At 41.5% G+C, this 25,808-nt stretch overlaps 1 protein-coding gene across 3 annotated transcripts in view; it reads left to right on the top strand.

The window, feature by feature from the left end:
* Positions 1 to 25,808, top strand: part of ECPAS (Ecm29 proteasome adaptor and scaffold) — a 111,954-nt gene that overhangs the window by 59,627 nt on the left and 26,519 nt on the right. For all 3 annotated transcript variants that reach the window (XM_052645398.1, XM_052645396.1, XM_052645397.1), the window contains exons 15-33: positions 2,031 to 2,134; positions 2,518 to 2,641; positions 3,842 to 3,922; positions 4,934 to 5,159; positions 5,591 to 5,682; positions 8,391 to 8,525; positions 9,315 to 9,477; positions 9,918 to 10,090; positions 11,380 to 11,481; positions 14,201 to 14,324; positions 16,075 to 16,220; positions 16,648 to 16,702; positions 17,637 to 17,751; positions 18,314 to 18,382; positions 19,094 to 19,211; positions 19,503 to 19,670; positions 23,485 to 23,564; positions 24,206 to 24,311; positions 25,036 to 25,083. In XM_052645398.1, the coding sequence (XP_052501358.1) occupies positions 2,031 to 2,134; positions 2,518 to 2,641; positions 3,842 to 3,922; positions 4,934 to 5,159; positions 5,591 to 5,682; positions 8,391 to 8,525; positions 9,315 to 9,477; positions 9,918 to 10,090; positions 11,380 to 11,481; positions 14,201 to 14,324; positions 16,075 to 16,220; positions 16,648 to 16,702; positions 17,637 to 17,751; positions 18,314 to 18,382; positions 19,094 to 19,211; positions 19,503 to 19,670; positions 23,485 to 23,564; positions 24,206 to 24,311; positions 25,036 to 25,083 (2,229 nt within the window). The remainder of the gene's footprint in view (positions 1 to 2,030; positions 2,135 to 2,517; positions 2,642 to 3,841; positions 3,923 to 4,933; positions 5,160 to 5,590; positions 5,683 to 8,390; positions 8,526 to 9,314; positions 9,478 to 9,917; positions 10,091 to 11,379; positions 11,482 to 14,200; positions 14,325 to 16,074; positions 16,221 to 16,647; positions 16,703 to 17,636; positions 17,752 to 18,313; positions 18,383 to 19,093; positions 19,212 to 19,502; positions 19,671 to 23,484; positions 23,565 to 24,205; positions 24,312 to 25,035; positions 25,084 to 25,808) is intronic.

Below are 25,808 nucleotides of genomic sequence, written 5' to 3'. Positions count from 1 at the left end.
GGGGGAGAAGAGCAGAAGGAAATACACATTTTATGTATCAAAATGAGTCTGTAGGAAATAAGCCAGTACCGTCATACATACTCTTCTTTCTTTTAGCCCTCTTTATCTGCCTGTTGTGGAAGTTTGTAAGAGAATTTTTAATATCTATGGTTATATACACATAGTGTTAATCGCTTAGTCATGTCCAACTCTTTGTGACCCCATGGACTGTAGCCCACCAGGCTCCTTAGTCCATGGGATTCTCCAAGTAAGAATACTGGAGTGGGTTGCCATGTCCTTCTTCAGAGGATCTTCCCGATCCAGGGATCAAACCCAGGTCTCCCACATCACAGGCAGACTTTTTACCATCTGAGCCAACAGGGAAGCCCAATATACATATACACGCGTGTATATATGATATATACAGTATAAAATAATATATTATGTATTGCTTTAGTCAGTTTTTTGACCTCTTTCTAAGAATAGAAAGAGAGGGAGATTAAAGAGGGAAAAATGTCAAATGTTGGTGAGATTGATATGATTTGCGTGCCACTGAATTTGGCTTCCATATTTATATTGAGGGAATTACTAAAGGTTCAGAAACGTGTCTGGCTTCTGTTGAAACAGAACAGGATAATTATGAGCATTCAGAAATCTTATTATATATAGAGTCCCATTGTCAAATGCTCTTGGTGTCCAGTGTACCTGGTTCATGGTCATATAACATGAGCAAAGTAGTATAGGCTTATTTGGAAGCTCATTAGAATCAAATACTTGAAACTCTTCATCAGTAACCTCATAAGAAAATGGAATGCTTGTAGAGTGCACAAGGGTGCTGGTTATACTTATGCAGACCAAGTCACATAACAATATTACCAAGTCATAGGTGATTTGGTTTGTTTTCCCAGACTACATGGAAGGCAGCCAGACTGAGAGCTAAGTCATACAGACTAGTCCTTAGTATATTGCCCTATAAAGGGAGTGCTGAAGAGTAAGAACACCTGAATGAATGAGGTGGCACATGTTTCTAAGCACCTCTCATCTCACTTATGTTGTGACTGGAGGATTGACTCAGGGGGAGGGTAGATGAGAACAAAGCTTCAGCATCATTAGACTCAACAGCTGCTTTTTCTGGTCGAACTTTGTATTTATAGATTGAAGTCTCAATCTATTTAAGTTAATTGGATATAGGTGAAATTGAAAGTTGCTGTCATGTCCGACTACCTGCAACGCCATGGACTGTACAGTTCATGAAATTCTTCAGGCCAGAATACTGGAGTGGGTAGCCTTTCCCTTCTCCAGGGGATCTTCCCAACCCAGGGATCGAACCCAGGTCTCCCGCTCTGCAGGCAGGATTCTTTACCAGCTGAGCCACAAGGGAAGCCCAAGAATACTGGCGTGGGTAGCCTATTCCTTCTCCAGCGGATCTTCCCGAACCAGGAATCGAACTGGATTCTCCTGCATTGCAGGCAGATTCTTTACCAGCAGAGCTATCAGGGAAGCCCCAATTGGATATATAAGCTGATATTCTACTTTGGAGTCATTTATAATTTTAGAGCTAACCCGAAAGTGTTGGCGATATTTTACTTTAAATTTGTAGGGACTCCAGGTAGGCTCTGTTTGTGTTCCCTGCAAACTATATGAATTTCACTCATGTGACTGAGAGCTTGAGAGTTGAGGAAACAGAGGTGGTGGCCGGAAACCGCCCCTGTGACCTTGGTCCCATGGTCGGGCTGAGTATGGGCATCTATAGAGAGATTCTCTGATAGCGGTCTTGGTGGGGTTTCCTGCTTTACTTGGAAGATCCCCTTAGGTCATAAAAGCACTTTTAAGTAATGCCTTTGTCCAGAGACTTTTAAACAACATGGTTAAGGATCTTGACTAAAAAGATTTGTATTTATTTAGATATATTTATTGAAATATCAACTTAAATTTTGATTGTTTACAGTTAAAATGACTTACCTTGACTGGAATGAGTTGTTACTTGAATTTTTCTTTTTTTAATCTGTGTTATGTGTCTGTGTGTGTGTGTGTGTTTATGTGTCAAATAGCCTGAAGTTCAAGTTCGACAAGTGGCTGTGAAATTTGCCAGCACGGTGTTTCCCTCAGACCATATTCCTTCTAGATACTTGCTCTTGTTAGCCGCAGGAGACCCGTAAGTTTCAAAGGTGTTGATATGAACTTGGGTTTATTTCACATTGCGTTGAAAATCAAATAAAATTTATGTTGCTTGTAGCATTAGTCTGTGGAATTTAGAAGCAATGTATTAGAGTTAAAAATATGGCCCCCTTGACACAGCATGCAGACCTGTAGTCATACCCTGTCTTGTTATTTCCTGTGGGTAAAATTCGAAGATGCAAGCCATGTGGCTAATGAAATTTCGAAAAAGAAGTGATTGCTTCTCATGTATTTTATGATTTTTTGCATGTAGCCAAGAATATACTTAAGACAGGTGCCAGATAAAAGTGCTGATCTTCGTCTTCATATGATCACTCTCCGGTTGGTGAAATTTATTTATCTTTCTTCTCTTTCCGGAAGGCGGGAAGAAGTTCATGGAGAGGCGCAGCGAGTTTTAAGGTGTCTTCCTGGTAGAAACAGGAAAGACAGTGCTTCTAAGCAGATGCCGTCTTTCCCAGAAATGGTGTACTATATCCAAGAAAAGGTATGGTATTTACTTTCATATTTTTAGTTTGAGTCATATAGTGAATGATGAAAATAAACATACTGGGTTTTTTTTTGGTGACACTTTGTAAAATGCTAATCACTAAATGCTGAATAGTAGTAAAGTTTCTAACAATGTTAATATTTACAATAAGAGGGAGGTACAAGATGAGAAAAATATAAATCTCAAATGTAATTAATCTGCCCAAATCTAAATTATTTAGTTTCTTTTATGCTCTTCAACATTTTGGCTTTGTTTAAAATTTTTCCCCTTGGCAAGACATGCTTAAAAATATTAGCTCTTATTATTTTTGTGTTTATTTTTTGAGTTGTGCCATGCAGCCTGTGGGATGTGGGATCTTAGTTACCCTACCAGGGATTGAACCTGGGCCCTCAGCAGTGAGCGCATGGAATCCTAACCACTGGATTGCCAGGGAATTCCCCCAAATATATCTTCTTATTTTTAAGGGCATTATTTAAGGCAGTGTAAGTTTAAGAACACTTTAGGGAGCAGTTCAGATTTTTTTCCCCCTGTGTTCATGAGAGAACATCATACCTGCTCTTTGCAAGTCTCCTATTTTACTGGTAGATCAGAGGATTGGCAGCCACAACCCAGACCTGTCCAACTTTTTACACGAATGTTTCTGAAAGTGTGCTGGGGGACAGCTTACTGCCTTCATCTCTACTGGTGGTCTTAGCTTTTTGCGTAGGCAGACATCTTACAGGTGTTGGAGGGCAGTTTGTGGCAACCATGGTTCTCTTCCCTGTAGCACTGCCATAACTGGGGGCAAAAGGTGTTTTCATGCTAATGTTTTTCTTCTACTTTCATTATTAATGAAAATAGCCGGCATTCAGTGCCCTGGTTTGGCTGTGTCAGTAGATGCCCGGAGTAGGTTTATTCTTCTAATTTTTACTCTAACTGTGTCATCTTTGGAGCTTTTTCTTGTTTTCCTTTCTTTTAATGAAAGTGTAGGTAATTTGTAGGTTTCTTCTTTTTTAAGAAGCCAGTCAAAAGGCAACACATCTGTCACTTAGGGTTTGAGGTCTGTGCACAATCAAGCATGAATAATGTAAAAATATTTGACTAGAAAAAACAGTAGCAGACAATAATGTAGCTGGAAATACAGTTATCTTTGAGTCAAGAAAAGGTACATGTGCTTTGTTTTTCAGTAATTGGTTTTGGGGGGTTTCTTCTTATTAGGCTTCCCATCGAATGAAAACACCAGCCAAGTACATGACTGGGACCACTGTCCTTCCATTTAACCCAGCAGCGTTTGGAGAGGTAGGACCGGAGTATGTTTCTGTTTCGCTTTTGCAGAACGTTCTTAAAGATAATAATGTCACAGTCAAAGAGATGTCTGTGAATTTTTTGTCTTCTAGGTAAAAACCCATACAGTGATGTCATTGTTTTATATCAGATTGTTTATTAGGAAAAACAGTGCGTGATAGTTGGTATTGTTTCAGTTCACAGCAGAGTCAAGAAATATATTTATCTCAGTGAGATTCTCTTCACGAGAGACCTAGGTACTTTCCATTGATTGCTATTGGGAATTCACAGCAAATTAGATTTGAATTTTAAAGCCAACGATATATTGAGGTTATTTGGATTATCTAGCTTTGGAGGTTGGAGGGTTAGATTAATTTACCTCATTTACTAAGGACAATTCTATTGTTTCAGTCATTGGCTTGAGATAAATGGCAAGAGGTAATCTTGTTCACAGTGAGTGAGAATACTCACAATGGAATTGCTGCCAGTCCTGTCCCAGCTGTCAAGGAAAAGTGCTTCCAGAGGACTCCTGAGCAGCTAATTTGTGTCAGAGGTTTTTAATGACATCGTAGCTACTCTTCTGTAGATGATTTGAACCCATTTTCTCAAATTTCTATGCTGGTGGAGATTAAATTCAGCTGGAGTTCCATAGGAGTAGATCACTGGCCCGGGTTTCTGCCTAGTGTCTGTCTGTCTGTCTGTCTCTCTCTCATGAACACACACACATCTCTTAAAAAAAATGATTTTCATTATACCTGTTTTAGACTTTAAAAGTTGAGTGTGCATTTTAACTCCATTAAACTCTATTAAAAAGCACTCTCTGGATTATAAAAGCTGGTTATGTAAAATTATAGTTTTTTCAGTTCACATATTGAGTCATGTTTTCCAGCTACTGTGAGGATTATTGAATAGCTTTGTGAAGGATAGTGGGGGCATCAAAGCTGGGAACTGTCACTTTGAAGAACATCTCCCACCTTGATTTTTTTGAGAAGCTTATCTGGGTGTCCTCCTTTCTTCCATCCATAGATTGTCCTGTACTTGCGCATGTGCCTGGCTCACAGCGCGGGGGTGGTGCCTACCTCTCAGAGTTTAGCTGATATGCAAGACCACGCCCCAGCCATTGGACACTACATACGGACTTTAATGTCAGGCAGCCAGGCGGCACCTTCCTCCTCATCTTCCAAGAGTGGGGAAACCAACCCTGTGCAGATCTACATCGGCCTGCTTCAGCAGCTGTTAGCAGGTGTTGGAGGTAGGAGGTCATGATGCCGAGGACGGATACTAAAGCACTGAAGTAAAAATCTTAATTTTAAACTCAGCTGACAATTTTCACCAAAATTATTTTCTCTCCTCTCTCCTATAACCGAACGTGAATCTTTCTTTTCTAAACTTGTCTAATTTCAGCTTTGATACACTATTTCTCTTTGCAGAAAGAAATGCTAACAATAGATAATATATTTTTACTTTGGAAGTGGGAGTGAAGAACAGGGCATCTTTTTATAGACAATAAGGCTGTAAATTTGCTGTATTGAGTCACATACTGTATTCAGGTTAACATTTGTTTTGTAAAACTTGGAAATGCCTCCTAAAGATGTAACCTTATGCTTTGAAGGAATTTAGTGATCCCTGTATGTGTATCACTTTTCTTGACATTAAAATGCTTCTGAATTCCTTCTTCTTTAGGCTTGCCAGTCATGTACTGTCTATTGGAGGCTGTCTCAGTGTATCCAGAAAAGTTGGCCACCAAATTTGTAGACAAAACTGAATGGATAAAGGTATATCCTTTGCCTGTGTGTTTCTTTTTGATTCTCTGTGTTTTCAACTTCAGTGTCATGATTTCGCCTTCCTACCAGGGTTCTTGTGACCTTTTTTGCCTTTAGGTCACTTTGAAAACTCTGATCATCAGACATTTCCTAGGAAGCTTGTAGGTCAGTGTGCAGCAGTGATCCATTTAGATGAGGGGGGAGATGAATTGAGAGTCATATAAGTAAAAAAGAACTATTTTTCTGCTTTAAAAGTAAAGAAGTAATCATTTTGTGTAGTTTAAATAAAACATTATGTAAAACATCTTTCTCTGTCTCTCACCTGCCCAGATTCCTTCAACTTCTGGCCTCTTCCTCTCTCACCTGACAGACATATAGGTCATCACTTATTTGTATATGGTGTCCCTTCTAGAGTTTAGGTACATGTATACACGCAGATGAAATCAGCATTTAAAATTTTTCTTCCTTTTTTCACATACAGGTGTTACACAATACTTTTTCACACTGTTTTGTACCTTCTTTCACTTAGCTTTAGAACATGAAGTTATTCCTGCATGACTGCAGAGAGAACATCCTCTTTGTTTTAACAACTTCTTTATTTTCCACTCTATGGCTGTGGAATTATTCTTGTTGTTCAGTCTTTCAGTCGTGTCCAACTCTGCGACCCCATGGACTGCATTACACCAGGCTTTCCTGTCCATCATCTCCTGGAGCTTGTTCAAACTCATGTCCATTGAGTTGGAATTATTCTAGATCCTTATTGATGGTCATTTAGGGTACTTTAAGACTGCTGCAATGAACAGTCTGTCATTTTGAATACGAGTGGGTGTATTTTTAGGTGGATTCTGCAGAAATGGAATTGAGGACACATGGATGCACTTTTAATAGACAGTGCACATCCTCCATATGAGAAGCTGGAGTCTTGCTCAGTCATGTCCGACTCTTTGCAACACCGTGGACTGTAGCTTGCTGTCCGTGGGCTACACACTCCTCTGTCCATGGGATTTTCCAGGCAAGGGCACTGGAGTGGGTTGCCATTTCCTTCTCCAGGAGATCTTCCCGACCCAGGGACTGAACCTGGGTCTCCCGCACTGCAGGCAGACGCTTTACCCTCTGAGCCATGAGTAGTTCCGGTTCACACTCCCACCAACCATGTGTTCCCATGGTCACACCAAAAGAGTTGCCAGGGTTAGCAAATAAAGATGCAGGATACTCAGTTACATTTGAATTTCAGATGAGCAGAATGAATCATCTTTCTTAGTACAGGTCTGGCTTCTGCAGCTTTGTGTACCTCTTGTGCTTCATGACGCAGTTCTTTTTGGAAGGTACAGTTTGAATTATGGTAAAATGTACAGATTCTTGTAAGTGTGAATGCGTGAATGTGATTTACCAAGAGGAGTGAGTTTTACCCTTCTCTAAAAAAATCTAGTCTCATGAAATTGCATCTAGTTCAAAAAGATTTTTTACTCTGTGGACATTGGCTGATTTTAAAATGATTTTAGACCTTTGGTCTTGTAGATCAGGGGGTCATTAGCCTGCGGTCTGTGTGCCAAATCTGTCCCGCCTCCTGTTAGTGTGGCCTGCCAGCTAAGACTAGCGTTTACATTTCTTAAGGGCTGGAGGAAGAATCAAAAGATGAGTAAAATTTCCTGACATGTGGAAATTATAGCATCGATGAAATTGTATTGGAATCCAGCCACACCCATGTGTTGTCTGTGACTGCTTTTATTAATACAGTGGCAGAGTAGACCTCCTGCATCATTCGAGCATGTAAACCTCTGTTTTAGATCAGCTGTATGTTAATTCCAACTGCTTTATATTTTGTACCTTTGATGAAAATGCACATGAAATTCTGGTCTACCATGTGTGTGGTCAGTCGTGTCCGACTCTTTGTGACCCTATGGACTGTAGCCCACCAGGCTTCTCTGTCCATGGGGTTCTCCAGGCAAGAACTCTGGAGTGGGTTGTCACACCCTCCTCCAGGAGATCTTCAGGACTTGGGGATCGAACCCACATCCCTTATGTCTCCTGCTTAGCGGGGTTCTTTAGCACTAGCACCTTCCAATCAAAAAAGAAAAAAAGCATTTAATCCTGGGAAGGAAATCCTGGCACTTCCTGCCCTCTCCTGGCCCATCCACAGGCTCTCCAAAGATGAAGGTGCATTTTGAGGCAAGGCACTCCTCTCAGAACAGGACATGCCTGCCTCAGGCCTGCAGTGACTCACTGTTATTCAGAAATGGTAACATCGGAAGTCTGCTGGCCCCTTATCCTGCAGTGACATTCAGGCACATGCAGGTCCCTTTCTTTCTTGAAGAGGAAGAAGTTCCCAAAGAACAAATTGGGGTCGGGAGGGGAGTGTGGTCCTCTGTGCTAAGGACCCAGGGAATTGCAGGAACTTGCCAGGAGGGAGAATGAATGCCCTTGTGGTCCAGAGGGCAGAGCAAGGGCGCCCCCATGTGACCAGAGGTGCCACCTGCAACCACGTGTTCTTTCCCATGGGCCGCATCCATCAGATCCTCAAAGCTAAAATGCTCATTCTCAGAAAGGGAGGGTAGCTGGGCTTCATTTTGTTTTGAAATAATAGGTTGTTTTCCTTTCTCAAAAATACCAATAACTTGAACATTGTAATGTATCATGTGTTCTTTTAACTTTAAATGTTAGAAGTTGTCAGCAGGGAGATGATCCTATATCATGTACATATTTCTTTCTACATTGCTCAGAGTCTCATGAATAGCAGTAAAGAAGAGATGCGTGAACTGGCAGCCTTGTTTTATTCCGTGGTGGTATCTACGGTGTCGGGAAATGAGCTGAAGTCAATGATAGAACAGCTGATAAAGACTACAAAAGACAATCACGTATGTCATCAGTTTTGCCTTTCTCTTTGTGTGTGTGTGTGAAATAGAAATTTTACAAAAGCATCTAGTCTTATTTTTTTCTATGTTCTCATTTGTAAAATGAACACATAAATTGCTTGCTTTTATGATGGTAAAGATGAAATGAGACAGATAGCACTTGGATGCAGTCAGTTCAGTCAACAAGTCTGAGTGCCTTGTGTCTCACAGGCACTGTTCCAGGGGCTAGGACGACAATGGGGAGTAGATACATGAGAAGCTCTGCTAGTGCTTGGTGCTCCTTCCCCATCTCCTCCCACCTCTCTCTGTACCTGTCCCATCCGGAAACACTGTTGAAGTCATGTGCTTTTCAAGTCGTGCCTGCCCGTGTTTGGAGGTTTTTGCAATTAGAAATAGGCTTTAGTTCATTGTATTTTGTTGGCAGTAGGGGAAAAATCATGCTTGGAAATTATGATGGTATAGTTATATAAGTGTTATAAGGGAGAAGAAAACATATGTGCTTATCAGAGCATTGAGGGAGTCACCTCACCAGAATTGAAGTACGGGATTAGGGAATCCAAATATAAGTCATGACTCAACTCAACTTGTCAGAATTCTCTGTGTTTGAAACTCTAGGTTTCTCTTGTTCGCCAGCTGATTTATTAACATCCCGTGGAGCTTCCCATGATCACTTTATTCTTTGGCCTTGTGTTTTGTGGGGGAGATGACTGTGATAAGCACAGTTATTGCAGTGCATTCACACACATGTGAGAGAGAGACACAAGACATACGCTGTTGTGTTGTTAAATCCAGAGCCCGGAGATACAGCACGGATCCTTGCTTGCACTGGGATTCACAGTAGGAAGATACTTGGCTAAGAAGAAGATGAAAATGGCAGAGCAGCCACACTTGGAGACACATGCTGATTTCATGCCCGAACAAGAGGAGCTCATTCAGAGTGCCACAGAAACAATCGGTAATTAATGCGGTTGTGCTGATGTGGATGTCAGCATAAATAGGTTACAAGATTTTGAATGAGGTTAAAATTTATTGTAACATTTTAATTTCTTTTTATAGCATTGTACTCTAAACACACAAGCTTTTTCACAAAATCTTGATGCTAAATAAATTCTGTTTTTAATAACTGAAGGTATTCTCATTTTTCTGTATATATTTTCTATTTGTGTCTGTTTAACAGAGATGATTCCATTATGGGAAAAAGTTTAAATGTCAAGAAAGGACCCCACTCTGTGGTGTTTTATTACTAAAGAAATGATAACAAATTATCAACTAGAAAATATATTGTAGACTTTGATTTTTATTTGCTGTCTTTAAGAAAATCTCGATTACGTCTCTGGTTGCTTTGGATTCCAAGGGTGATAAGTATAATTCTCTTTTGTGTAAATGTGTTCACAGGCTCATTTTTGGATAGTACCTCCCCTCTCTTGGCGATTGCTGCCTGTACAGCCCTGGGGGAAATTGGCAGAAATGGTCCCCTCCCAATCCCCAGTGAGGGATCAGGCTTTACCAAGCTGCATCTTGTGGAGAGCCTGCTAAACAGAATACCCTCCAGTAAAGAAACAAATAAGGCACGTCTCTTCCTTTTACCCTTCTCTTCTAAAAACTGTTTAATTTTGAGTTGTGGGTGATTTGTATATAGCCTTTGTGTGTGTGCCGTTTTGACCCAGTTACTCCAGTTAAGGCCCATAACTTGTTAAGATTAAATGCATCAAGTTTATTCTTCTGTCATGCAAAAGGTAGATAATAAAGTATTAAATAGTTATATGATTTTTATAATTTCAGACCAGCTCTAAATCTTAACCTCCTATAACCAGGTGGGTTTTAATAAGTTTGGGCATTGGTAAGCAGTGTGAGTCATCTCTGAGGAAAAGGACCTTTGAATGTGAAAGTGAAGTCGCTCCGTCGTGTCTGACTCTGCGACTCCGTGGACTGCAGCCCGCCAGGCTCCTCTGTCCATGGGATTCTCCAGGCCAGAATACAGGAGTGGGTTGCCATTTCCTTCTCCAGGGGATCTTCCCAACTAAGGGATCAAACCCAGGTCTCCTACATTTTGGGCAGTTTCTTCACTGTCTGAGCTACCAGGGAAGCCCAGAGGATCTTTATAGTATTTTAATTTTAGATAAAAACCTTCATAGACTTTATTTATTTTTTTCTCTTTTTTCTTTTCTTCATAGACTTTAAATTTTTTCTTTGGGATAAGAATACCTCAGTGTTGAAATGTAAGATGATTTAATGAACAGAAAAACTCAGTTTATTACAAGTTTAATAAATATGTAATCTTCTTCTCAATCTAGCTAGTTTTTAAAACTTACCGAGAAGATTGCAATGTAATTTTTATTGGCTGTTATTAGCTAGTCATTACCATCCAAGCATATGCTGAGTGCTTCACCTGCTTTTATTAACTGAATCCTCAGAAGGCCTAGTGAAGTAGGTATGCTTGTCATCTCTGTTTTCCCAGAGGAGGAAAATTCAGAAAAGTGAAGTAACTTGCCTGAGGTCACACAGCCTCAAAGGCTACTAAAAATGGTCTAGCTGTGACCCGATCTTAGGTTCTTCTGGGCCCAGAATCTACATTTATAACTGTTATGGTTTGTAGGGTACTGAGCTAGTTAAAGACTTTGTGCTTCCTTCTTTTGTAGTGGTGGACCTTTAATAAACTTAGTTTCGTGTCTTTCAACCTCCAGTGTCTTATAGACGTAATTCTGTAAAATTGGATGCTTGAAAAAAAAGAAAACTTGCATGGATGCATTTAGTTAGACAGACTCCTCCTCCCTACCTTCTCATTTTTCTCCCAGAAGACATTTTTCTGGGACCAAGCTGTTATATACTTCCTTAAAAAAATTGTCTGTTCTTCCAGATGAAAGAAAGAGCTATCCAAACACTGGGGTATTTTCCAGTTGGGGATGGAGATTTTCCTCACCAGAAGCTCCTCTTGCAAGGTCTGATGGATTCTGTGGAGGTATTTATATTGCTATCTGATTGTTAAGTCATTCAGATGAAAGGCATTTTTTTTTGTTGTTGGAATTTTGCATGTTGTGAGGTTTTAAAATGAGACTTTTATTCATTCGTTCCCCAAGTGCTTAGAGTACCAGCCATGGGCGGTGCTAGTCATAGCATTGATTGAGCCACCTGTGCGGGGAAGTCCTTATCTCGCGATTTGTTCTGTAAAGTGTGGTGCAGGGTGAGTAGAAGGGAAATACACGCAGTCACCTGGCTGAGGGGAGTGGGTGCCGGTGTTCCGGTTGCTCTTGAGTCTGAGGTCTTTTAGATAAACGTCCAGTGTGGTGGAGAAGACCTCCAAGTAGCTGCTAGCCAGTGTGATCAGTGACTCGACACAATTGGCCCCAGTTGGGCTTCGGTTGTTTTCACTGACTCACGTTTTTCTTCCCCAGCCTCTTTGTCCGTCTTTGTTCTGAGCTTTTGAAAGACCCTCGTGTACTTCTTTCTCAGGGTGTTGCTGCGCCTCTTTGGAGACCTCCCCTGACCCTCACCCGAGGGTGGATTTGCTCGTTCTTTGTGCTTTCTTGCTTCTCCATGCTTTCTTCACATTCACCACAGTTTCTGATTGCCCACTAGGCCGAAGGCAGAGCTTGCTTTGTACTCTGCAGCCCATAAAACTGGGGCCAGGCGGTGTGATTGGCAGAGTCTTGATGAAGTATTTTTGAGGTGAAATTTTTTGACAAGAAATTAAACTCATGTCAAATTCTCCCTGGATGTCACTGACATTGTAACCTCTTGGGGAAAAGTTTGTGATGTCTGGTTTCTCATCCTTTTTCTTTTTTTAAATCTGTGATATAGATGGTTTTCTTCCAGTTTTATATAAATAAATGAAGGTTTGTCTCGATTCTTAACTTGCTACTGAAGACATTATAAGAGTTTAGAAATTTAGAAATATGAAGAGCTTGAAACATGCTGGAGAGATTAAAGGATTAAAAAAAAAAAGAGCAAGAATCAGAAGCAAAATATCTTCACGGTCAGCTAGGACAGAGTTCTAAATGGGGTGTGTGTGTTAGGGTGTGTGTGTGTGTCTCTCTCTTCACGGCCCCGTATGTGTGTGTGTGTGTGTGTATCTCTTCGCGGCCCCATGTGCGTGCGTGTGTGCGTGCGTGTGTGCGTGCGTGTGTGTGTGAGTCTCTTTGTCATTTCCGACTCTTCGTGGCCTCGAGGTGTGTGTGCGTGTGTGTGTCTGATGACTCCGCGCCCCGTGTGTGTGTGTCTCTTCGTGGCCCCGTGTGCGTGTGTGTGTCTGTGTGTGTTCGTCTCTTAGTCGTTTCCGCTTCGTGTGTGTCTGTCTGTGTGTTAGTCTCTCAGTCGTTTCTGATTCTCTGTGGCCCCGAGAACTGTAGCCCACCAGGCTCCTCTGTCCATGGCAGGCAAGAATACTGAAGTGGGTTGCCATTCCCTTCTCCAGGGGATCTTCCTGACCCAGGGATTGAACCCAGGTCTCCTGCATTGCAGCAGATTCTTCACCAGCTGAGCCACCAGAGACTGAGCTTGGATTAGCTAAACTGTCGTCTGTCTCCGCAGTGTCCCCATGGCCCTCATGCTCTCTGCTCTTCATTCTCTTCCTATTCTCTATGCTTAAGTCTCTTCCGGTTCCTAGCAGACACAAGAGAGAAATGCCAGAGACTGGCCCAATTCCAGATCAGTTGTGATTCACAATTGTGAGATGTGTTAGTTTCCAAATCTGATTTTAAAAATTTGGGTATATGTATACAATATGCATAGTTTTGATTTTTGAAATAATTTCAGATTTAAAGTGAAGTTGTATGAATAATTTCAAGGACTCCTCTATATCCTTCATCCAAATTCACCAAATTACATTTTACCACATTTGCTTTTTGGTTCTTTGGGTTTTTTCCCTGAACCATTTAAGGTGGTGATTTAATCACTAAGTTGTTGTGTCTGATTATTGCAGTCCCATGGACTGTAGCCCGCTAGGCTACTCTGTCCATGGGATTTTCCAGGCAAGAATACTGGAGTGGTTTGCCATTTTCTTCCCCAGTGGATCTTACCAATCCAGGGATCTAACCCGGGTCCCCTGCACTGCAGGCAGATTCTTTACCGACTGAGCTACCAGGGAATCCCTAACAACCATTTGAGAGGATCTTGCAGATATCATGTAATTTAAGTGTACAGAGAGGAGATGTCTGTCAGTGATAAAGGCCAATGTTATTGTGCAGTTACTACCAATCAGGTGTCTACTAGTCGCCGTTTGTATGTTAACCGTGTTTAATCCCTATGGACTGAACGAAGTGGGTGATGGTATTATTTATGCTCATGTTACAGATGACGTTGAGGCTCAGAGTTTAATGCTGTTAAACTTCACTGGTGAGAGACAGAATTTCCCTCGAGATGTGTATGGCTTCACAGTCTGTGTCCTTCTCCCCAAGTGAATGATTCCAGTCTTCCAAAGATTAAAAATCGCTGCTTATTGGTTCTCTGCTTAGGTGAAAAGTGTAGCGCAGACTTGGGAAAAGATCTTCAAGTCATTCTTGGGCGCTCTGTTCCTTCACCCTGCCCCACTCTCCAACCATCCTGTTAGAGCGTTCCAGGCAAAAGAGTGGAAACAAACAAAGCACACTGAGAAAGAAGACCAGTAAGCAGCCTTTTTATGGAAATGGATGATTTTGGGAAATGTTCTCTCTGACCCCTGGCTTTTGTCCCCTTCATTGCAGGCCAAGCAAATAGAACTTCAGTTCACCATCGGTGAAGCCATCACCAGTGCCGCGATAGGAACTGGTTCTGTGGCCGCCCGGGACGCCTGGCTGGTAACCGAGGAGGAGTACACGCCCCCCGCCGGTACCTTATAGTCAGCGAATCAGTTTATTCCCGCCATATAACTCTCTTCTGTTCTTGTTCCCACCTCTGAAGCCAGAGGGAAAATATATACATTCCATTTTGACTCTTTTTTCCAGTAATTGTATATGTCTCCTGAGTTCAGCTCAGTCAAGAAAGATAGCTGGTTAAAGGAGACGGAGCACAAAGTGAGCAAGAGCCGTTCCTTTAGTCCTCTGGCAAGGAGGCCAAGGAGTTAGCTGTTGATTCTCTTCAGACCTGTGCTCTGTCCGTGAGGATTCCTTGGGGTGTTCAGCCAATGTCAGAGGTCAAGGCCTAGCAATCTCCCAAGTTTTGTGTGCCCCGATTCTTTTTTTTCTTAATTTATTTTTTAATTGGATGAAAACTGCTTTATAATGTTGTGTTGGTTTCTGCCGTACAGCAATGCAAATCAGCCATAATTAGACATACATCCCTCCCTCTGGAGCCTTACTGCCCTCCTGCATCCTGCCCCCTGCATCAGTAATTTTATTTATTTATTCTTGGCTGTGCCAGGTCTTCGTAGCTGCGTGTGGGCTTTTCTCTAGTTGGTGGCAAGCAGGGGCTCTTCTCTAGCTGCAGTGTTGGGCTTCTCTTGTTGTGGAGCATGGGCTCTAGGGTACTTGGGCTTCAGGAGTCGGGGCATGTGGGCTCTAGAGCACAGGCTGATAAGGCGCCTGGTCTTAGTTGCTCCTTGACAAGTGGAATTGTCTCAGACCAGGCGGTCGAACCTGTGTGTCCTGCATTGGCAGGCAGATAGTTTACCACCGGGGAAGCCCACCCCTGATTCTTTATCTCACAGTGCCAATCATGCTGCAGGTGCGTCTCTCCACTAAGTTGCTCTGGCTTTCAGTGACCGTGTAGGTGAAGGAATGTGCACTTTCTGACTGCACGTTACAGGTAGAGTGACTTCACATCTCTTGTGTGCTGTGAACATCCTCCAGGGCGCAGGATGGCTCCTACAGCAAGGTGTCCTGCTGAGGCTAATCCTGCCGGCCGCAGTAGTGCCGAGGCTGGGGAACTCTGAAGGGACAAAAGGAGAACAGTGGTGTAGTAGCGGGAGGAGGAAGGCGAGGTTAATAGAGGTTGGTTTATGTGTTAGTTTTTAGATGGGAGATGGGAAAGATACAACAGAGAAAGAAAAATTGCTGACACCAGAGAAAATGGGGATAATGAAAATTAAGACAAAATTAACACAGCATTGTAAATTAACTATACCCCAATACAAATTTAAAAACAAAACCATTTATTTTAAAAACTTCATATGCAGTTAAGGTTCAAAAGGGAATATGAAGGAGGGGAAATAACTTTTTCCCCCTACAGTCACAATTTCAATGAGTAAAATTACATGAATCATATGGCTATTAAAAAAATCAAGATAGTGTCCTAGAAAGAGAAGTTTTAGGTTCAGAGCAAAATGAAGAGGAAGGTGCAGAGGTTTTCCACACCCCCCACCACTGCACATGCCTAACCTCCCCCATGTTGGTGATAATTTTTCACTCTAGGAAACTAAAGGTGTCTGAGTACATTTGAATGGCTATTTAGTTTATGCTAGATTCTGAAGTGACTGATGATCAGTTCCTTCAGCAGTTTATTTAAACACCTTATTTGTTTAGATATTAATATGTTGTAGGATTGTTCTCTTGAGTAAATGTTGACTAGCATTTAATATTTTTTTCGGAAGCTCTATTCAGTTATTTTAATTTGCTTCTTATCATTCTTTGCTTTTCCCTAGGAGCCAAAGTTAATGATGTGGTCCCCTGGGTGCTGGATGTGATTTTAAATAAACACATCGTCAGTCCCAACCCACATGTGAGGCAAGCAGCGTGCATCTGGCTCCTTTCCCTTGTGAGGAAGCTAAGTACCCATAATGAAGTGAAGGTAGGCCATCTATAAATGTGATCCAGCTCTATTGCAGTCTATTTATGAAATATTTATAATAGGTGGTCGGAAGGGAAATGTATGGGCGCAAGGGCCATTAACCTGTAACAGATACTTTGGAATAAGCTACACATGAAGGAATGAAGGCTGATACCTGGTATATATGAACTGGAGGATGATTCTTAACTTGAAGGTGTAAAGTCAGAGGAAGTGATGAGGACGGGGAGGTTTGGACTGTGTGAATAGACTGCTGTCAGTGGTACAGCCTTCAGGTAATTTGGCCACCTTCACAGATGAGAATACAGCAGGGTTTGTGACTGCCTCAGGTTGTGAGACTTCACAGGTGGTGTGTACCCTGAGAGCAAGATTCTCAGTCTCCCAAGGGGGTAGAGTTTCAGTGTTCTGAATGTCTCTTTTCTTATTTCAGTCTCATCTTAAAGAAATCCAGAGTGCATTTGTTTCTGTTCTGTCAGAAAATGATGGTAAGTTATTGGCAAATATTTGATTTCCAAACTTCTTTAAACTTGTATCTTAAATTTTGAAAAATCTGGATTATGACCATAAGAGAAGGCTACAGGAAACTTGATTCTTATGCACTTATTCATTGTGTGTGTTAATTGCTCCGTTGTGTCCAACTCTTTGCAACCCCATGTACTATAGCCTGCCAAGCTCCCCTGCTCATGGTATTCTCCAGGCAAGAATACTGGAGTGGGTTGCCGTGCCTTCCTCCAAGGTATTTTCCTGACCCAGGGATCAAACCCACATCCCTTGGGTCTCTAATGTCTCCTGCATTGGCAGGCAGGTTCTTTACTAGAGCGCCACCTGAGAACCCCATTAATTTTATTCATTAATGAATCATTTATTCATTAGATCAGTTTTGCATTTGAAAGTAGAGCCGAGGCTATCTTTAACATGCGTAGCTTCTACTAAATAATAGCTTTCTTCTACTTAGGATTCATTTTTTCCCTTTGTGATTTAAGCTAGGACAGGGTGCAAATGTATGTGTTAGATATTTAAATAGTAGCTTTGTTTTATAGATTGTTTTAAACATGTGATATAATATTGACCTTTCATTTAAAAATTACCCGTGGGTTCTCCTGAAATTGATTACCTCTCGTGTGCACCTTGCATCCACTGACCATTTGTCACTGTGCACTGCACACTGAGGCCCAGCCGGGGTGGCTCGATTTGTGAGTTGGATATTGTGTGAATGCAGTTCTCATTTACAGGGACTTGGCTGGTGTCCTGTCCACTCAGATGATTTAATACATTTTTTAACAAAATAGGTTGATGGTGTTTTCATATCTTTGCTTTGATATCATTTTTGGTTAATGTTGCAGGTTTATTAAAGTTTTTTTCACTTGATGGCTAGAGAACAAATTTTTCTTAATATTGTTTTGTCTGACTTTTGTGTAGAACTGAGCCAGGATGTTGCCTCAAAAGGCCTTGGGTTGGTGTATGAATTGGGCAATGAACAAGATCAGCAGGAATTGGTTTCTACTCTTGTAGAAACACTGATGACTGGCAAAAGGTACGGTGAACTTGAAAACTTCAGATTTGAACACGCAGGGCAAGTTTTGTACACACCAAGAATATGCAGTGAAAGAAGGAGAGTTCAGCTTTTGATTTTCCTGTTTATTAAGCCTTTTCTAAATTGCAAGTCATCAACTGCTATGCTGTGGACAGCAGTTTAATTATCCAGTGGATACTGTTTAGAAAGTAAACTAAATTACTGTTCACAAACATGCAAATAACTCAGGCTTTGAAAACTGAATGCTCTCGGGACAGGTAAAGCATTGGATTACAGAAGTACCATAATTATGATTGGCTAAATGGAAATGAAGACAGGAGAGAGGGCTTGCATGTCCTTCACAGTCTGATCTGTGAAGAGAATCGATTTGTTCTTCCTGGACTTTATTTTACAGAATTCTCAGGCTAATGGGAAGGGCGAGTTGGCTTTTACATCTTGCTCACTGTAGATACTTAGTAGGGAATTTGATTTTATCGGTTTACAGCTGAAATGTTTACATTAGTTGAATGGCAGTATGAAAATTCTGAAGCTCATGTAAATTCTTGCTGTTGTTTTTGTTTAGAGCTAAACATGAAGTTTCCGGAGAGACAGTGGTGTTTCAGGGAGGAAGCCTTGGCAAAACCCCCGACGGGTAAGTGTGCCAAATCCACCCATCATTGGAGACGCCTTCCGTCCAGTGGAGAAGACACTCACCAAGTTGATTTCCAGCCTCGTGGGAAGTGTTGTGTGTTAGCGGAAGAAGACCCTTCAGAGAAAAAGCATAGGGTTTTAGATTCAGTTTCCTGGAAACCAGACTGAGATGGAACTCTATGTGCTGGAATTTGATTGAAGGGGACCTCGGGGTTCTCACCTGGGGAGTGAGGGGGCAGGACGCGGCCAGGAGCCAAGAAGGAGCTGAACTGCTGCCCACATGTACGAGGTCCTGACCCATCGAGGAGCCCGGGACTGGACTGGGAGGGCGATTCAAAAAAGTTCTTATCACTCTAGCTTAGAAAAGACCTAGGGAAGACAGAAGTTGTCTTCAGACGGCTCTGTCAGGATCCACAGACTTTGGTGCACAGTGTACAGAAGGATTATCGCTGCCTCGGAGGTGACGAGGGCTGTACCCACACGGGCGTTGTACGTGCCTTAGGTCATTCACCAGCTGTTGCTGAGAACTGAATTTGGCAACTTCTTATTTTCTCTTCACCCTGGTTCTCTGCCTCTGTGGTAAAGCGATAACTCAATATTGGAAGTTTAGTGGAAATAATTTTAAAATGTCCTAGTGATATTGGTAGTGTAATTTTTGTTAGACTGGAGGTAGAGAAATACATGACTGTACTTTTTGGTTCTTCTTTTCAAGCCAGGGCCTCTCTACTTACAAGGAGCTCTGTTCTCTGGCAAGTGATCTTAGTCAGCCAGATCTGGTGTATAAATTTATGAACCTAGCCAACCATCATGCAATGTGGAACTCTAGGAAGGTAAGTGGCTGTTGCTGGACAGTTTTGTTTTTTTTTTTTGTCTTCCCTTCAAATCAAACCTGCCTCACTGGCAGACAGTGAAAATTGATAACGCAGTGTGTTTTGTACAAGTCTGTGGTAAGAGAGCTCTATCCCACCCCAGAGCTGATACAGTATTGATACTGGACACTCAGTAAATCAGGCTGTCTTCAGAGACCAGTCTAGGAGGGAAAATTTTGTGGTATTTAATGCGTTAATATTTTATTGCAGTAGGTGTGTCTGAGCTACTTCATCTTGCTACTGTGTTTCTAGGGTGCTGCTTTTGGTTTTAATGTAATTGCTACCAGAGCTGGAGAACAGCTGGCTCCTTTCCTGCCTCAGCTAGTTCCGCGTCTCTATCGTTACCAGTTTGATCCCAACCTTGGCATTCGACAGGCCATGACAAGCATTTGGAATGCACTGGTCACTGACAAGTCAATGGCAAGTATCTGTGAACCCTGGTCCCAGGTTACAGGCGCGATGCAAACCCAGGCTTACCTTCCTTTCTCCTCTGTATACCTGTTTACAAACGAATAGACTTTCTTTCATCTTTTTGCTTTCTTCCTCCTTTCAAGGTACCGAAGATGCTCATGGCAACATTTACTGAAACCTCGCAAATGGAAGTAGTGAAATGTCTAGTGGGTGGATGGTTAAGGAGATGGCAGTATATATCCCCACCAGTGGGAAACTATGTCTGTAGCACTGATGCAGTGGGGAACAGGAGGTAGATGAGGAGGCAGGCAGCTACCGTGTTTGGCTGCTTCTCTTATTCTCTTGCATTGTTAGATACTAGGATTTTTCAGGACTTGCCTCTGAGTACCTTTTTCTCTCTCCACTTTCTCCTTTGAGATGAGCTCTCAGTTCCAGGGCTTGTAAATGTCACCCTGACTGTGACGGTTCCCAGTCTTATTCTTCTGACCCAGGCAGGACTTGTGTTCCTGACTTGTATTGATATATCTCACTGCCTGCTTGACATTGTCACTTGGATGTCATTTCAAGATATGTTGGACATACCACGTTCAGAACAGGTCTTAAGAGAAACGGCCTTCCCTTGGGACTTCCCCAGAGGTCCAGTGGTTAAGACACTATGCTTCCACTGCAGGGGATGCGGGTTTGATCCCTGTTCTGGGAACCAAGATCCCACATGCCACGTGGCCGAAAACAAAAACTATTGCAGCCTTCCTGCTCTCTTCTTCCACTTTCATCTATTTTCCGAAGCTGCAGAACTCAGCAGCATCTTGGTTGCTGTCTGTCTCATCCCACCCTCAATTGAATCTAGTAGCAAATTCTGTTGATTCTTCTTCCAAGGTATTTCTTTCTTTCCTTTCTATTTTTTTTTGACTGCACAGTGTGGTTTGCAGGCTCTTAGCTCCCTGACTGGGAATCGAGCCTGAGCCCATGGCAGTGAAAGCACTCAGTCTTAACTACTGGACTGCCATGGAATTCCCTGCAAAATATTTCTTGAATCTACCCTCTTTTTTCCCTAATTCTTCCCTAATGACTACGTTGTCATCTTTCTTTTCTATTTGCCCTCGTTCATTGACTTACCAGCAGTAAAAGTGATTTTTAAAAATGCAAGTTGGATTGTGTTTGGGGTTGAAATCCTTTGGTGGCTTCCTAGATCACTTTATTTTTTATTGATTTATCTTTTCAAGCAGATAATATTTTTATCCAAGGATGGGGGTAGGTTAGGGAGCGTTCCATGGTGAAAAACATGAAAATATCCTGGGCTGAATAATACAGTTTCCTTCTGTTGTTGATTATTGATGCATTATTATTTATTATTATTCCATTATGATCAAACACGTTTTGTGTGATTTCAGTCCTTTTAAATGTTTCGAAACACTTCATGACCTTGCAGATAGTGACCCTGGAGAATGTTCCATGTGTGCTTTAGAGGAATTTGCATTCTGCTATTATTGAAAAGAAAATGTTCTGTAAATGTCTGTTGGATCTAGGTAGTTTATCTTGGTGTTTATCTCCTGTCTAGTTATTCTTTTTCTCTGTTTTGTATTTCTTTAAAAATTTTTTAAAATTTATTTTCAGTTGGAGGGTAATTAGTTTACAAGATTGTATTGGTTTCTCCTGTCAGCAACATAGATCAGCCATAGGTCTATGTATGTCCCCTTCCGCTTGAAACTTCCTCCTACCTCCCATCCCATCCCACCTCTCTAGGTTGTCACGGAGCACCGAGTTCAGCTCCCTGTGTTATACAGCAAATCCTAGTTCAGTTAAATAAACCCCATGACCCTTACTGTGTCTTTCCATCCCTAAGCATGATGCAGCCCGTTCCTCTCTCTCCAGTCTGGTGCTGGAAGGCACTGGAGGGTTTCCCTCTGAGGGTTCGACGAGTTCTGTTTGCTCTAGGAGAGTACTTGGTACAGATGAGTCAGCTGAGATCTTGGAGGCTGAGTTCAGGGCCCAGGCCGAGGCTCTTAAGATGTGAGTGTCATCTCTGTGCATGGAAGGTAAAGCCACAGGTGTGGATGGGATCACTGTGAAGGCTGTCTAGAGACATGGATTAGAAAGGTGTCAGTTTCTTTCATCTTGGATGAGTTATTCCCTTCCTCTCTTGGTTTTCTTGCATATCAGTGAGGATAACAAAACCTCTCACCTATGAGAGGAAAAGTGGAAAAGCCATACGTTTTGAAGTTCTGTTATTGTTGTTTAGTTGCTAAGTCCTGTCTGACTCTGCGACCCCACGGACTGCAGCATGCCAGGCTCCTCTCTCCTCTACTATCTTCCAGAGTTTGCTCCGATTTGTGTCTGTTGAGTCGGTGATACTGTCTAACCATCTCATCCTCTGCTGCTTCCTTCTCTTTCTTCCTTCCCAGCATCAGGGTCTTTTTCAATGAATCGGCTCTTCATATCAGGTGGCCAAAGTATTGGAGCTTCAGCTTCAGCACCAGTCATTCCAATGAATATTCAGGGTTGATATCCTTTAGGATTGACTGGTTTGGTCTCCTTGTTGTCCAAGGGACTCTCAAGAATCTTCTCCAGCAGCACGATTTGAAAGCATCAATTCTTGGGTGGTTTGCCTTCTATATGGTCCAGCTCTCACGCTGTATATGACTACTGGAAAAACCATAGCTTTGACTATACTGACTGATGTTTGCAAACTGATATCTCTGCTTTTCAGTATGCTGTCTAGATTTGTCATAGCTTTCCTTCCAAGGAGCAAGTGTCTTTTAATTTCACGGCTGCGGTCACCATCCACAGTGACTTTGGAGCTCAAGGAAGTAAAATCTGTCATTGCTTCTGCTTTTTCCCCTCTTCTTTTTTGCCATGAAGTGAGGGGACTGGTTGCCATGATCTTAGTTTTTTGAATGTTGAGTTTCAAGCCAGCTTTTTCACTCACCTCTTTTACCTTCATCAAGAGGCTCTTTAGTTCCTCTTCACTTTCTGCCGTTAGGGTGGTGTCATCTGCATATCTGAGGTTATTGATATTTCTCCCAGCAGTCTTGATTCCAGCTTGTGATTCATCCAGCCTAGCATTTCACATGATGTACTCTGCATATAAGTTAAATAAGCAGGGTGACGATATACAGCCTTGTCGTATTCCATTCCAGTTTTGAATCAGTCAGTCACAGTGAATCTGCTATCAGTGTGGTGTTGTTATCAAATGAAGAAGTGTATAGCAAAACTAAAAGGTTAAATTCATCTTCATTCTGAACAGTCTGATCCTTCTTCATGTGCCAGACACTGTGCAAGGTACCAGGGAGGCAAACACAAGTGAGATGCTGTCCCTGCCCTTGAGGTCTCAGTGTGAAGGGGCAGGACCGTTACCGTGCCGTCTGATATGATGCACTTAAGCAGGTGCCATGGGCATATATGGGGCAGGATGGATGATTCTTGTCTGTCAAGGTGATGCCTGATTTGAATCTTGGAGAAATAGAAGTTAGCCAGGCAAGTAGGTGATAGAAGAGCTCGAGGTAATATGTGCCAAGAAGTGGAGGTGAATGAAGGTGAGATAGGACATGAGACCGTGGGAGCCAGAGAGCCGCAGGAGGTCTTCATATCCATGCTTGGGTGATTGGACTTTATTATCACACACTGAGGAAAAGAAGAGATCATGCTTGCATTTTAAGATGATTGGTTGGGCAGCTTTTAGCAACCAAAGTGGGGAGAGAGTTGTGGACTGAAAGGCCTAGAGAGACACTTAGGCTGTTACATATAGAAACACAGTGTGGTAGAGATGCACTTTTGACTATTAATGGATTTTGCATTTTAAATTTTACCCTTTTACTCTCATTAGGTGGATAAGTATTTGAAGGAAATTCTTCAAGATTTGGTTAAGAATCTAACCAGCAATATGTGGCGAGTTCGAGAATCCAGGTATCATTTTTGGAAATACAGCTAGTCAAAACTGCATTTTTTTCCCCTTCAAATTTCCAAGTTTTATACCTTGTGCAAAAAGAATGAGTTAAAACCACTAAAAAGCATATCTGTGGTTGGGTTAGATCATTAATAACATTTAAGCTATAGCCAGTGGTTTTCCTAAGTTGTCTTAGTTTTTCCAAGTATGATTTATTGGGTTGGCCAAAGTTTGTTCAGACTTTTCCATGCCACTGTACTGAAAAACCTGAATGAACTTTTTGGCCAGCCTGATTAAAATAGAAGATCACTTGTTAAATTAGACATCAGGGTGCATTTATATAGTCTCATAACTGTAGGCTAGCATTCATTTCTGCATAAATAATTTAGGTCTACTCAGTGTCTGCTGTGTGCTTGGTAGTGTGTGCTGGGCTCTGGAAGTATATTGCCAAGTGAAAAATGATGATGACATTTGATGGCTGTAAACGCCGTATGCCTGTGGTATATCTCAGGCATCAAGGAGACTCATACCTATCTTGGAGTAAAGGGGTTAAGACTACAGGTATAGGCAGAAACCATATTCTTATCTGATATGAATATTTTCTAGTGAAAGACTGAGCTTTTTTTAATCATATATTTGAAACCAAATTGTTTATTTTCAGCTGCTTAGCTCTGAATGATTTATTAAGAGGAAGACCCCTAGATGACATCATTGATAAACTTCCAGAAATTTGGGAAACCCTCTTTAGAGTGCAAGATGATATAAAGGTACTGTATAAATAAACCTGCATTTATTTGTAGACTAGCACAGATTGGAATTGTTAAGATATGTATGTTACATATTTCAAAATTCAGTATCCAGACAATTTTTTAGAAGCCCAGAATTTTCCGAATTTTCCTCCAAAGTCTCAGTCTTGATCTGTCTGTGAAGTGGTAAGGTTAGATATCTTTAGGTCTAAATTTAATTACCTTTTTTTAAAAAATAAAGAGTAGCTACTGCTTGTCCAATATAACTCTACTTTGATCAGTTTCATAACTTGCATCAGTCATTCCCAAATAATGTGTCCAGTTTTTCTCTAAATTTTGCCTTGACAATCTAAATTTAAGATTTTTCAATCTTACAATCAAAATTAGATGCTTCTTTTTTTTTTTTTTTTCTTCATCAGAGATTTTTTTAGGTCTTTGAGAATCTTCACATACATCTTCACACAGTTGCTTTTATAATCAATTTAGTTTCTAAGCTGTTATACTTAATATCCATATTTTTGTATGGTCAAAATCGGTTGTATCTAATTAAAAAAATAATAGTCTATCATGGTAATATGCTCCTTGATGGGTACAGAGCCTAGTGAAAGACTGTTTTTACTTGTTAATGAAAGTAAGGTTTTTCATCAGTTTGTGTAGATTTGGGGGCAGTTTAATTGCATATTTGGGGGTAGATGAGATGGAAACTCTGACTTGTACGATATCAGACTTCTCTTTTTTTTTTTAGGAATCTGTACGAAAAGCAGCAGAACTAGCTCTGAAAACTCTAAGCAAGGTGAAAACTCTTAATCTTTTACTGGGGGTGAAATGGGGCAGGATTCTATGTGACAATGAAAATAATAACAATTTTTTGTCATATAAAGTGACATTTAGTTGCATTGTAATTGACTTCATGTTACAACCTACTGTTCTTAATGATGAATGGAAAAGTGAAAGAAAGTGAAAGTCACTCAGTAGTATCCCAACTCTTTGCGAACCCATGAACTGTAGTCCATGGAATTCTCCAAGCCAGAATACTGGAGTGGGTAGCCTTTCCCTTCTCCAGGGGATCTTCCCAACCCAGGGACTGAACCCAGGTCTCCCGCCTTGCAGGCGGATTCTTTACCAGCTGAGCCAGGAGGGAAGCCCAGTGAATGGGAAACTGGGTGCTATGACATTAGAATACGAGCATTTCTAACAGAGACTATCTCTGGGCTCTTTAAATGGTCGGCTTCTCTGGGCCTTTATATAAGATGCGGCTTTCTCTTGACTCTGAAGCACGCATTACATTTAGATCAAGCATCTGTTCTCTTCATTATTGCTCTGTTTATGTGTTAACCTGCCTTTCATAGTTACGAGGTTGGCAGCCTTTTTAAAACTAGTTTCCCATTTGTATTTTGTTCTGTGGTGTATCAGGGCCTTCTAATGTGTTCTAGCTGTATACACCTTGCTGTAAGTCACATGACTAGTACGTAGTAAAACTGGGTTTTAAACCCAGGTGTTTCTTCTTCCACATTTGTG

Source organism: Budorcas taxicolor, chromosome 8, assembly GCF_023091745.1.
Source record: "Budorcas taxicolor isolate Tak-1 chromosome 8, Takin1.1, whole genome shotgun sequence".
NCBI classification, from domain to species: Eukaryota; Metazoa; Chordata; class Mammalia; order Artiodactyla; family Bovidae; genus Budorcas; species Budorcas taxicolor.
This window is presented reverse-complemented; position numbering and strand designations above follow the sequence as displayed.